At 47.4% G+C, this 10,439-nt stretch overlaps 1 protein-coding gene across 2 annotated transcripts; it reads left to right on the top strand.

The window, feature by feature from the left end:
* The first annotated feature begins 6,488 nt into the window (after positions 1 to 6,488).
* LOC118579209 (serum amyloid A-4 protein) lies at positions 6,489 to 8,995 on the top strand. Of its 2 annotated transcripts, XM_036180343.1 has the most exons (3): positions 6,489 to 6,579; positions 8,022 to 8,160; positions 8,530 to 8,995. In XM_036180343.1, the coding sequence occupies exons 1-3, from the start codon at positions 6,489 to 6,491 to the stop codon at positions 8,690 to 8,692; spliced, it is 393 nt and encodes a 130-aa protein (XP_036036236.1). In that variant the 3' UTR covers positions 8,693 to 8,995. The 2 variants fall into 2 exon arrangements, 1 of the variants encoding a protein (XP_036036236.1); XR_004944451.1 differs by lacking the exon at positions 8,022 to 8,160 and having other exon boundaries at positions 6,531 to 6,579; positions 8,530 to 8,583.
* Positions 8,996 to 10,439: the final 1,444 nt, after the last annotated feature.

The raw sequence follows: 10,439 nt of genomic DNA, 5'->3' as shown, positions 1-10,439 counted from the left end.
GCCTGTTCTACAGTGCAAATTCCAGGACAGCCAAGGCTACACAGAGAAACTCTGTCTTGGAAAAACTTGTGTATAGGACACAATTGTCTGCTGGTCCACACTGCAGGTAGACTCCAGATTCCAGTCACTGTTGCAGACAGTAGGGTGGAGACTGCATCCTCCCTCTCTGTGGTGTCCTTTGCCCTGGTTCTTTCCATTATGTAAAGCCCAGCAGGCTGCAGAAGGCAGGAAGACTGTGGAGAAGAGAGGCGTGCAGAGGTGTGCACACACGGCCTGCTGGTTCCTTCTGAACCTGGGTACTTCTCACTCACCAGGTCAAAAGGATTTCCCCTTCACTGTGGGTGCCGGCTTTGGAAGGGACACATCTCAACAGAGCTAGGGGTCTATTCCCTTCACTACGTCCTTTAGAACACTACACATGTGACTGGCTTGTGAGAAGAGGCTCAAGAGGGACACCTTTCCCTCTGTCCCTCACGTCTGTAATGGGCTGCCTGCTGCCAAGAAGGGGGGAGGAAATGGACAGTGGACTTGACCGCTAAGCCTCTGCTCTGAATTAATTTATTTCTTGGTTTTTCTTCCTGGGAGATAGCAAACTTAGCCTGTATGTATCCTCTGCTTTAATGGTTCCTTAAAACTGAACTTTTGTATATACACTCTTTCATATATTTTTCTATTTATTACCCATTTTGTTATTAAATACCTAGGAGAGTTGTCTTAAGCAAGCATCACCATCCCCTCATTAGAAGTCTCACATTCATGAAACCATAGCCTGGACTTGGCCTGCACTGTCTGTCCAACATCTGCTTCAGTGATTGTCAGATAAAGGACCCAGTGAATCCTTGTCCTGTGATTAAACAGCCGTGGGATAAAACCCAGTACTAAAGTCACTGACACCCATGAAAGTACAATGGAGCAGAAGAACCCCTGTTGCTGAGTGACATCATAGCCTTGGGATCGCCATATACCAAGGTACTGCTCACATGTGGATGGCCCTGCTGTATGGAAAACTACTGTCCTGCAATTCACATGAAACTGTAGCACACAGAATTCTATGCAGGCTTTGATGATGGTAAAGAATGTCTCCATTCCTGGTTTGTACTTACTTCAACACACTTCTTTTGGTTAACCACATTAGTGTACAAGACTCTTCCCTGTGTGCCAGCAACAGCCTCATGCACCTGATACTCACTCTTTCTTTGTTGTACTTGGAGACAACATGGATGGATTAGCCTATATTGTCTAGCTGTGTGCAGGTGCATGTTCACACAATGACCTGGGCACCTTAGCCATATTGTGATATTGAGGAGCTATGTCCTCCATAAGTAACCAAGATGGCAGAACTGTTGGGACATTTGTGGGTCCTTTGAGAGTTGGAGCCTTACTAGAGGAAGTATATCACTGGGATGTATGTCACTTTGAGTTCTTATAGTCTTACTTCACTTTCTGTTTACTCTCTGCTTCCTGCCTGCATCTGAACTTCCTGCCATGTCTCCCTGCCATGATGGATTCTTATTCCTCTGAAACCATAAGTATAAAACCATTCTTTTATAAGTTTCTAAGTTATGGTATTTTTGTCTGGCAATAGAAGAGTAACTAAAATTCTGCGTCCCTCAGAGCACATCCCTGTCTCTAAGCAGTGCATGCATGTAGGTGAACATGCCACTGGTGCAAATTCAGAAGGTCCAGGAGTACAGAGGCATGGATCCCTTGATGCACACTTTCTTGGCTGTGAAAACAGCAGAAATGCTACTGAACATCACTGGGCCCACCCAATCCTATGCTTTTTCTTAGACACTATCCCCTCTACACCAGGACTTTAAGGGTGTCTCACAGTTTTACTATGGGGCATAGCTGAAGTCACTCTAGGTCCTGGAACACAAGGTGACTCTTCCCCTTAGGACCATGCTGTTTCCAACCCAAGGTGCTGGATTTTAAGATCTATGATGGGAATTCAGGGTCATGGCCTCTCCTGGACAAATCCTCTGGTGTTTTGTAACAGGGCTTTCACATAGGGAGAAGCATGGCAGGGTACCACAGGGACAATGTCCAGGTTTTGTTGTCTGAAGCTGGATTGCTGTGACCCATGGCCCTTTTCCAAACTAAGCTACCCATCCTAGAATTCCTGTAAGCCACCACTCATTTTTTAATGGATGGGTCAATTTCCAGAAAGCCTTCTTAGGGAGTTCTGAGGTAGAGCTGGAGTAGGCAGAGTGCTGGCTGAGGGCTGCTATGTTCTGGGTGCTGGTCCTTGAATGAGTCCTACAGACTCTCTGAGGCTCTCTGCAGACTCTCTACAGGCTCTTTCAGAGAAATGGATTTGGACATAGATAGTCTCTTCTTCCTGTGTAACAGCATTCTTCCCAGGAGGGGTCCTGCTCCTGAGAGAAGGAATGGGTTGACTGTGGCCCTCTGACACATGGATCCCATTCCTTAGGGTGAAACTTGAACCCTCTGTCCTGTATTTAAGGTTTTCCAAGTTCAGAATTAGTCTGCAATTCCTAATGTGTGTGCTTTCGTTTTGTTTCAAACTACTCAGGACTTCACACATGCGAGCAAGCACTATACCACTGGGCCATATTCCTAGCCCCACATTCACTTCTGCGTGCTGTATGTTATCTCTAAAAAGAAAATCTTGTCTTTTCTAAGAATGTCTCAAAAATATATTATAGACATATCTATCCCCACTAGCCAGACTTTTATTTTTTTTTACTCTTGGCCCTCCATTCCTTCCCCACCCTCTGTCTCTCTGTCCCCCCCTCCTTCCCTCTCTGTCTCCCTCCCTCCTTCCCTCTCTCCCTCCCTCTTCCTCCCTCTCTCTCATCTCTCTTCTCTCTCTTTTCTCAGTAGATTGAAGCTTGTTGGGGAAAACCAGAAAGGCATCAAGTCTATTTGATATTTAGAAGAGGGTGCCATCCTGGTTTCTGGGTATCAGCCACTCCATGAAGCCGCCAACTTGTGAAGAGGGGAGGCTGCTGCCTCTGTCCACAGGTCTGAATATTCAGTTCCTAGGCTCCCTCACTTGGATTGGCTTTCAATGCACAGCCTTCATTCAGTGACCAGAACCAGCCTCCCAGGATCTTCCCTCTACTAACATGATCTCACTAGTCCCCCTTCCCCTGCTAACCCTGCCAGCATCACTGACAGTCCTTGGTGCTCTTCAGGCTGCTTCCCCAGTGTTCTGCCAGAGCACAGTTCATGGTCCATTCAAAGCTCTTTGTGCTGGACCAACAGCACTGGCTGCTGCTGTAGACTGGTTCTATCACAACCTCTCCCTGCAGTTCTGAATCAGCACCCTCGCCATGCAAATGTACTCATAGGAATCTTGACATCTTCAAAAACAATTCCTCTCATATCAAACACATCTGGCCTTTGTGTCTTTCATTTTCCCCCACTAATCCATCCTACTGGGCGTCTGCTTCCAAGTTTCCTAGCATGAGCTTAGCTTCTGCATTGGAACTTGACAGTGAAAAAACCCAGCCAATTGTGCATCTTCTGACCACTCACAATGCACCATCTCCTTACCTTTCTATTCTGGTCTTTAGTCACATCAGAGTCTGCATCACAGTATGTACACATCATCGTCTCCTCACCCATCCCTTCAAACTCTTGTAATTTGATGATCATTTCCACAAATAATAACAGTCATTTGTAAGAAAAAAGCCAGAAAGAAAGGACTGTAGCATCATTCTGAGCAAATGTACATCCACAAGCAATTATCCAATCATCAAACAACCAAAAGTTAAGACCTCCTCAGGTCTCTGAATCTACATTGATTATACTAAACTCTTCTTGGTCATCCTGTTGTTGTCCCAAGTCATGGAGATCCTGTGGTCATCTTTCTGAAGGAGCAGTGCCCTTGTGCTCTCTAGCAGGTCATAGATGGGGCAGCTACTAGGATGGGCCAAACCAAGGCCCAGCATGTGGGTCTGGATGGTAGATGAGCTGGTCAGTCTGGCCACTGGGGCCACCCCCTCAGGGGACGGGCAGAGCTGGTCTGCCTAAGCCATGCCATCTGGGCCAACTCTCTCTCACCTGTGGTTAGAGGTGGAGCCATCTCTTCCATTGCAGGGGTGGGGTGGGGGATTGTGGCACCAACTCTCACAGGAGCACCTTCTAAGAACTCTCAGTAGTAACCTGGAGAGACCAACTAGGGTTAGAAAATGTTCTTCTCTGTTATGTCTCAGGTTGCTCTGACCACAGGCTTAAGCCATGAGTTTTTTCATCCCTGTCATCCTCTCATGTTGTCTTTCCCACCCAGGGGCTGAAGATATGTGGTGAGCCTACTCTGACATGAAGGAGGCCAAGTGGAAAGATTCAGACAAATACTTCCATGCTAGAGGGAACCATGATGCAGCCCAAAGGGGTCCTGGGGAAGTCTGGGCTGCTGAAGTCATCAGGTAAACACAGACTGTTGGGACACTGAGCCTTGGTAGTAGGGATTGACTGTACTAGGGGCCCAGGGGTAGATGAACCTTCAGAGAAGGTCATGCCAATCTGTGGCCCCTCCCCCTCTTGCTCAGGCAGTTACTTCCTCCATTCATGTTCAGTGTGGATCCTGGGCTGTGGGCAGAGCCAGCACTCAGCTCATGATGGGTAGACCTGTTTCCAAATGCAGACAGGGAGCGATTCATCCTTGCCTGTCTGGTGATGGTCATTCAGTACAGGGTGGCCAGACTGGCCTAAGCAGGCCTGGGCTTGTCAGGGTCACCGTTTTAGGCCCTCCTTCCTGGCCCTTCCTGGTTTCCTCCTAAAGCCATTCCATGCAAATGAGAGAACTGGGGGTGTCGACTGTGGCCATGAAGCATGGTGATAGATCTCCTCCATGTCTGCTTCTCCTAGTGACACAAGAGAGGGCATTCAGAGTCTCATGGGCCGTGGACATGAGGATACCATGGCTGGCCAGGAAGCCAACCATTGGGGCCGCAGTGGCAAGGACTGCCTGACTAATACTGAGCATCCTCCTTTCTGCCTCAGGAGGCTGTGCTGCGGGCTCTGGGGTCAGGGACATGGGGTTCTTCACTTTAGTGTCCACTGTGGGTGTGGAGGGCCCTCCATGCAGTGCACATGTAATAAATTCATAAGAGATGAAGTTTCCTGTCATTGTGTTTTCAGTGGGTGGACCTGTGTGGTATAGAGTCAATACTAAACACATAGAATAGACTATTTAGGCTTAGCTCTTAGGTTCTCAGAAGTTACATAGAGAGCTCTGATGGCTGGCCCATTCCCCATCCAGGCTCATGTGACTATTCAAGTCCCTGAAGTTACAGAGATACTGTTTTCAGACCTTTCCATGTCATGACCTCCACCCTCTGTGCCTACTGTGTTCTAGCACTTTCTCTTCTCTCACTCATTAGTCTGATATTTCTCTGCCTCTGTGGACAGGGACACAACTGTGGGAAGACTGCCGTGATGGATTCTGCCTCAGACACTGCCATTTCTGTCTCAAATATACATTCTCTCTCTCTCTCTCTCTCTCTCTCTCTCTCTCTCTCTCTCTCTCTTCTCTCTTGTTCAGGATATTGAACTCAGGGCCTCACACACGCTAGACAAACACTCTACTACTGAACTATAGCCCCAACCTGTAACTGTTTATTTGCCAGGAAGGATTGAGCAAGACGGACTCTGCCAAGGCTTGTTGGATTTACAGCTCTCTTCTCATCCATGTTAAGTAGAAAGAGAGCAGCTGCTCCATGGCAGCAAGGTCCTGGCAGCCCTACCTTCTCTGGAAGCTCAGCTAGAGAAAGGGACATAGCTGGCACTCTTTTCCAGGGAGTGTTGCTCTTGCTGTACTCCTGAGATCCATTTCACATATGCTTGGTAAGTTCTAGTGGGGAACAATGATATTTTCTGATGGTTTGCTCTCTAGAGGTAGGGTCTCATGTAGCCCACATTGGACTGGAACCAGCTTTGTAGCCATGGATGACCTTAAACTTCTGATCTTTCTGCCTCCACCTCCTGAGTGCTGGGAATACAACCTGTGCTGCTGGGCTAGCTTTGTGTGGTGGCCATGGCTGCAGACACCCTGGGAATGCGGGTTATTGCTTGACTTCCAGCCCCAGCATTTCTGTATCTTTGGGGTCTGAGCTAAGTGAAAGGGACTCAGGAAAGGCTGGTTGATCAGCTTTAGTTGGCTTCACTAGGTATAAATGGGCTGCAGGCAAGCAATTCCCTAGAACTCTTGGTTATGCAGTGATCTGGCAGAGAGTCCTAAAGCCCATTATTCTTGTCGTTGCAGGAGAGATTTGGAGATGAAGAAGGGATGCAGGTTAGCCTGTCTGTACTAGTCAAAGTGTGGGTCTGTCATTTTTTGATTGAGACAAGGCTCATCTGTGTAGCTTTGGCTGGTTCTAGAATTTGTCTAGTAGACCAGGTTGGCCTCAGAATAAGGCATCCACCTGTCTCTGCCTTGGAGTTCTGGGACTGAAGGTGTGTGTCCAATGCCCTGCCTGTGGGTCTGTTTTGACTGCTCTTCCTGGTCCTGCAGCACCATGAGGCTTGCCACAATCCTTGTCTTTTGCTCTTTATTCATGGGAGTCAGTGGTGATGGCTGGTATTCGTTCTTCAAGGAAGCCATACAAGGTAAGAATTTGGAGAGGATGGGCACATTTGTTGAATGAATCCTAATTGATCTTATAATAATAACCTGGAGCCTGATATTGGGGTAAATGCTGAAGGATTAGAAGCTGCAGCCACTTCTCACCTCATCAACTCCTCAGCCAAAAGGGGAAGATCTTGTCTCTGCTAATCCTCAGACTGAATGCCCCTGAGTCCTCAGCCAAAAAAGCAGAGTTCCAGTATCCTCCCATCTTATATGCTTTTCTCTGCCCAGCCGTATCACTTCCTGTCTCAACCTTCCTAGTGGTGGGATTAATGGTGTATGTTCTTACCAAACACTGGGAACAAAGGCATGATATCCCAAGTGCTGGGATTAAAGGTGTGTGCCACCACTGCCTGGTCTCTATGACTAATCTAGTGGCTGTCTTTGCCCTCTGATCTTCAGGCAAATTTTATTTGTTATGAGTACAAACAAAATATCACCACACACATATCACTGTTCCAGGGACACCGACTAAGCAGAGGCCACATACCTGAAGGTGCAGATAAACCTTTAAAAAACTACAAATGAGTCAGGGTAAGAGTGTGGCTTTCTGTGGCTTACCCTTCTACACTGGTCACTTGGCACCCTCTGAGTAATCTTCAGACACAGTTGACAAGGTCCAGCCTGTATTGCTGATGCTGATCTAGAGGGATCAGGATTTCCACAGAGTGTGCTCCACGAAGAGAATTCACAGACAGCAAATTCCCCAGTCTCAGAGTGTAAGTGGGCACTCAGTGTGTCTCCAGAGGCACATGAACTTAGTAAATGTGCACATGACTACAGATAGTACTTTCTACAAAATTCCTGTCCTATTCTAGACAAACAGTCAAGAGCAAGCATGCAGAACTCCTGGAAGTTCAGCATTGCATGTCATGTATTTCAGTGCCACAGTGTACTTATAGTCTATACTAGTCACCCCACCACCATGTCGTCCCCTCAAACTGAAGCCAAAATACAGCCTCTTCACTGTGCTGCTTATCAGGGATTTTGTCACCATGATGAAAAAGTAGTTGATCACATTCTTGGCTGTGTTTTCTTAGTGGCCATGGTTAAAGTAGATTCTTCATCTCCTCTCACTACACAAACTGTCCCTGGGTCTTACACCTGGGATATCATTGTCCCTTGTCAGATCTCTTGCTGGAGAATCCGATCTCTTCTTTGTGCACAGCCCAGGCCGATCCATATAAGACACAGCCCAGAACTCATGAACTGTCAATCAATCCAACTCAGTCTAATTCATGGAGAAGCCCTCTCCTTGTGGTCACCAGGAAAGCCCTTCCCGGGGACATTCACTCACCTCCATGGATCATTTCAAAGGATTGGAAATGTGAAAGGTGGAAATGTGAAAATCCACACAAAGTTTGCATTCCTCTACTTCTGCAATGACCCCAGGTTCACTTTTGTAAGTTTCCTCCATTTGTAGGCACTTGGGACTTGTGGAGAGCCTATCGGGACAATCTAGAAGCCAATTACCAAAATTCAGACAGATACTTCTCTGCTCGGGGCAACTTTGAGGCCCAACAAAGAGGAGCTGGCGGCGTCTGGGCTGCTAAAATAATCAGGTAATGGTCCTGCCGCGTCATGCCTCTCACTGTTCCAGCCTGTGGTCTTCCCTGCTGTCTGTGCTCACAGGGTCTGGGTGGTCTGCAGAGGAAGAAAGGGAGGGAAAGGATGGAGAGTGGGGATGGATCCACTCACAAAGAAGAAGTGGAACCCAAGAAGGGTTCCTAATGCATCTTGTCACAGGGAGTGGAAAGGACAAGCAGGCTGAGGACCTTGCCCAGGAGGCTGATATTCCCTCTTCCCTGTGCCTAAGTTTTCACTCCTCCAGTATGTTCTGGGTCATTTTTTGTTGGAGAGGAGGAGGGACCTTGGAGGTGGGGCTGTCTCACTCTGGGATTCACCTCTTGTCTCCCTTCCTTGGCTTTCAGCACCAGCAGGAAATACTTTCAGGGTCTCCTAAACCGGTATTATTTTGGAATGAATGACCATGGATTGGAAAGCCTGGAATCTACCCAGAAAGCTGAGGAATGGGGTCGAAGTGGCAAAAACCCTAATCGCTTCAGACCCCAGGGCCTGCCTGAGAAGTTCTGAGCCTGCTACACAGGCTGCACTGAGGGGACCAGGCTGTGAGCCGCATCCTTCTCCCCTTGTTAGGATGTCACTGGTGTCCACAGGAATCACAGAGAGATGCCCAACAAATAGTTTGTGGATGGAATTTGTTGATGGAAATGGGGAACTGTCAAAATGCTTTCTGGGAAGAATTGCTAGGTATCACATAGAAGATAAGTAGAGGAGGAGCTGTGACCACCAGGCAGTAGTCTGAAACCACGCAGGGCCCTCACACAACCCCACCAAATCTGCTCTAGCCTTTGGCCACTCCAGCTTCCCCTGACAAGTAGGCCTGACGTAGCAAAGAGTTGCCAGCCATGTCAATCATCTCCACAAGTGAAGTTTGCTCTGAGATGGTCAGCTGCCCATCAATTCCTCCTTGATATAGATCAGATGTGTGTCCCTATGTCCAACATCTGCTAGTGATACCAGGGCCTCTCTATGTTATTGTTGTTCCTAGGACTCTCTCTCTCTCTCTCTCTCTCTCTTTCTCTCTCCCCCTCCCTCCCTCCTTCCTTTCTCTCTCTCTCTCTCTCTCTCTCTCTCTCTCTCTCTCTCTCTCTCTCTCCTTATTTATTATATATACAGTGTTCTACCTGCATGTATGCCTGCAGGCCAGAAGAGGGCACCAGATTTCATTACAGATGGTTGTGAGCTACCATGTAGTTGCTGGAAATTGAACTCAGGATCTTTGGAAGAGCAGCCAGTGCTCTTTAACCCCTGAGCCATCTCTCCAGCTCCCCAGGCTTTTCTGTGTAGTGATGCCACTCTGCTGTATCCATCATTTCATGTTTTGACTCAAGGCTTTTTCACCTATGACCCCTTTTCATAGAGAGAAGAACATCACTTCAAGAAAGCCTTTTCCTAACCTTAGGAATCCTAACCTAGACACTGCATTGGAGACCAGGGATATTGCTCAATTGACAGAGTGCTTGCTTAGCATTCATGAACCCTTAGGGGGATCTTAGAACTGTGTAAACCTGGTGATAGAACACATTTATATTACTTGCACTGGAAAAGCAGAGGCTGATCAGGTTCAAGGCCAGCACTGGCTATATAGTGAGGCTAGCCTGGGATAAATGAGGCTCTGTGTCATAATAAAATGTACACACACACACACACACACACACACACACACATGCACAGATATGGATACATACCCCTCAAACTAAAATAATAATAACATTGTAATTTCTAAGGTACTAGGGGTATAGATCAGTTGGTAGAATGCTTACCAATATGTATGAGACCCTGGGTTTTATTACCAGCACTGCATACATTGCGTTTAGTGTCTCTTACGAGGTGCAGGCAGGAGGATCAGAAGTTCAAAGTCATTCTTGGATACATAGGGAGTTGTAGATCAGCCTTTGGTAGTCGAGATATTGCCTCAAAAACAAAAGCATTTCAGTAAATGATGGAGCTGTAAACAGTCATCCCAAGTGACCTAACCTGGAATCACAAAGGCAAACATGCTTTACCTCTTTTGTGGATGTTATCTCTGAATTTGTGTTTCAGTTAGAATTCCCAGAGGGGAAGGATCAGGAAGGCACAACAGGTGGGGCTAGCTTTCAAGGGGGAGGGGGCCGTCAGCTTTCTCTGAGGTTGTGGACCATGGTAGGTGGACCACACTCCTGAGGAAGAACATACATCCCAGATTTGGAGGACACAAATGGAACTTGGTGACTTTAAAAAGAGGGAGAGCATGGAGATGGGTGCACAGGGAGGTGGG

Source organism: Onychomys torridus, chromosome 1, assembly GCF_903995425.1.
Source record: "Onychomys torridus chromosome 1, mOncTor1.1, whole genome shotgun sequence".
Lineage (NCBI taxonomy): Eukaryota > Metazoa > Chordata > Mammalia > Rodentia > Cricetidae > Onychomys > Onychomys torridus.
The sequence above is the reverse complement of the archived record's forward strand: the minus strand, read 5'-3'. Positions and strand labels throughout refer to the sequence as shown.

What these genes read in the sequence shown, in the direction of transcription:
- LOC118579209 (XM_036180343.1), top strand. Translation starts at nt 6,489, where the DNA reads ATGAGGCTTGCCACAATCCTTGTCTTTTGCTCTTTATTCATGGGAGTC. An exon ending in CTTCAAGGAAGCCATACAAG is followed by an intron (nt 6,580 to 8,021) that starts GTAAGAATTTGG and finishes CTCCATTTGTAG; the next exon opens with GCACTTGGGACTTGTGGAGA. An exon ending in TGGGCTGCTAAAATAATCAG is followed by an intron (nt 8,161 to 8,529) that starts GTAATGGTCCTG and finishes CTTGGCTTTCAG; the next exon opens with CACCAGCAGGAAATACTTTC.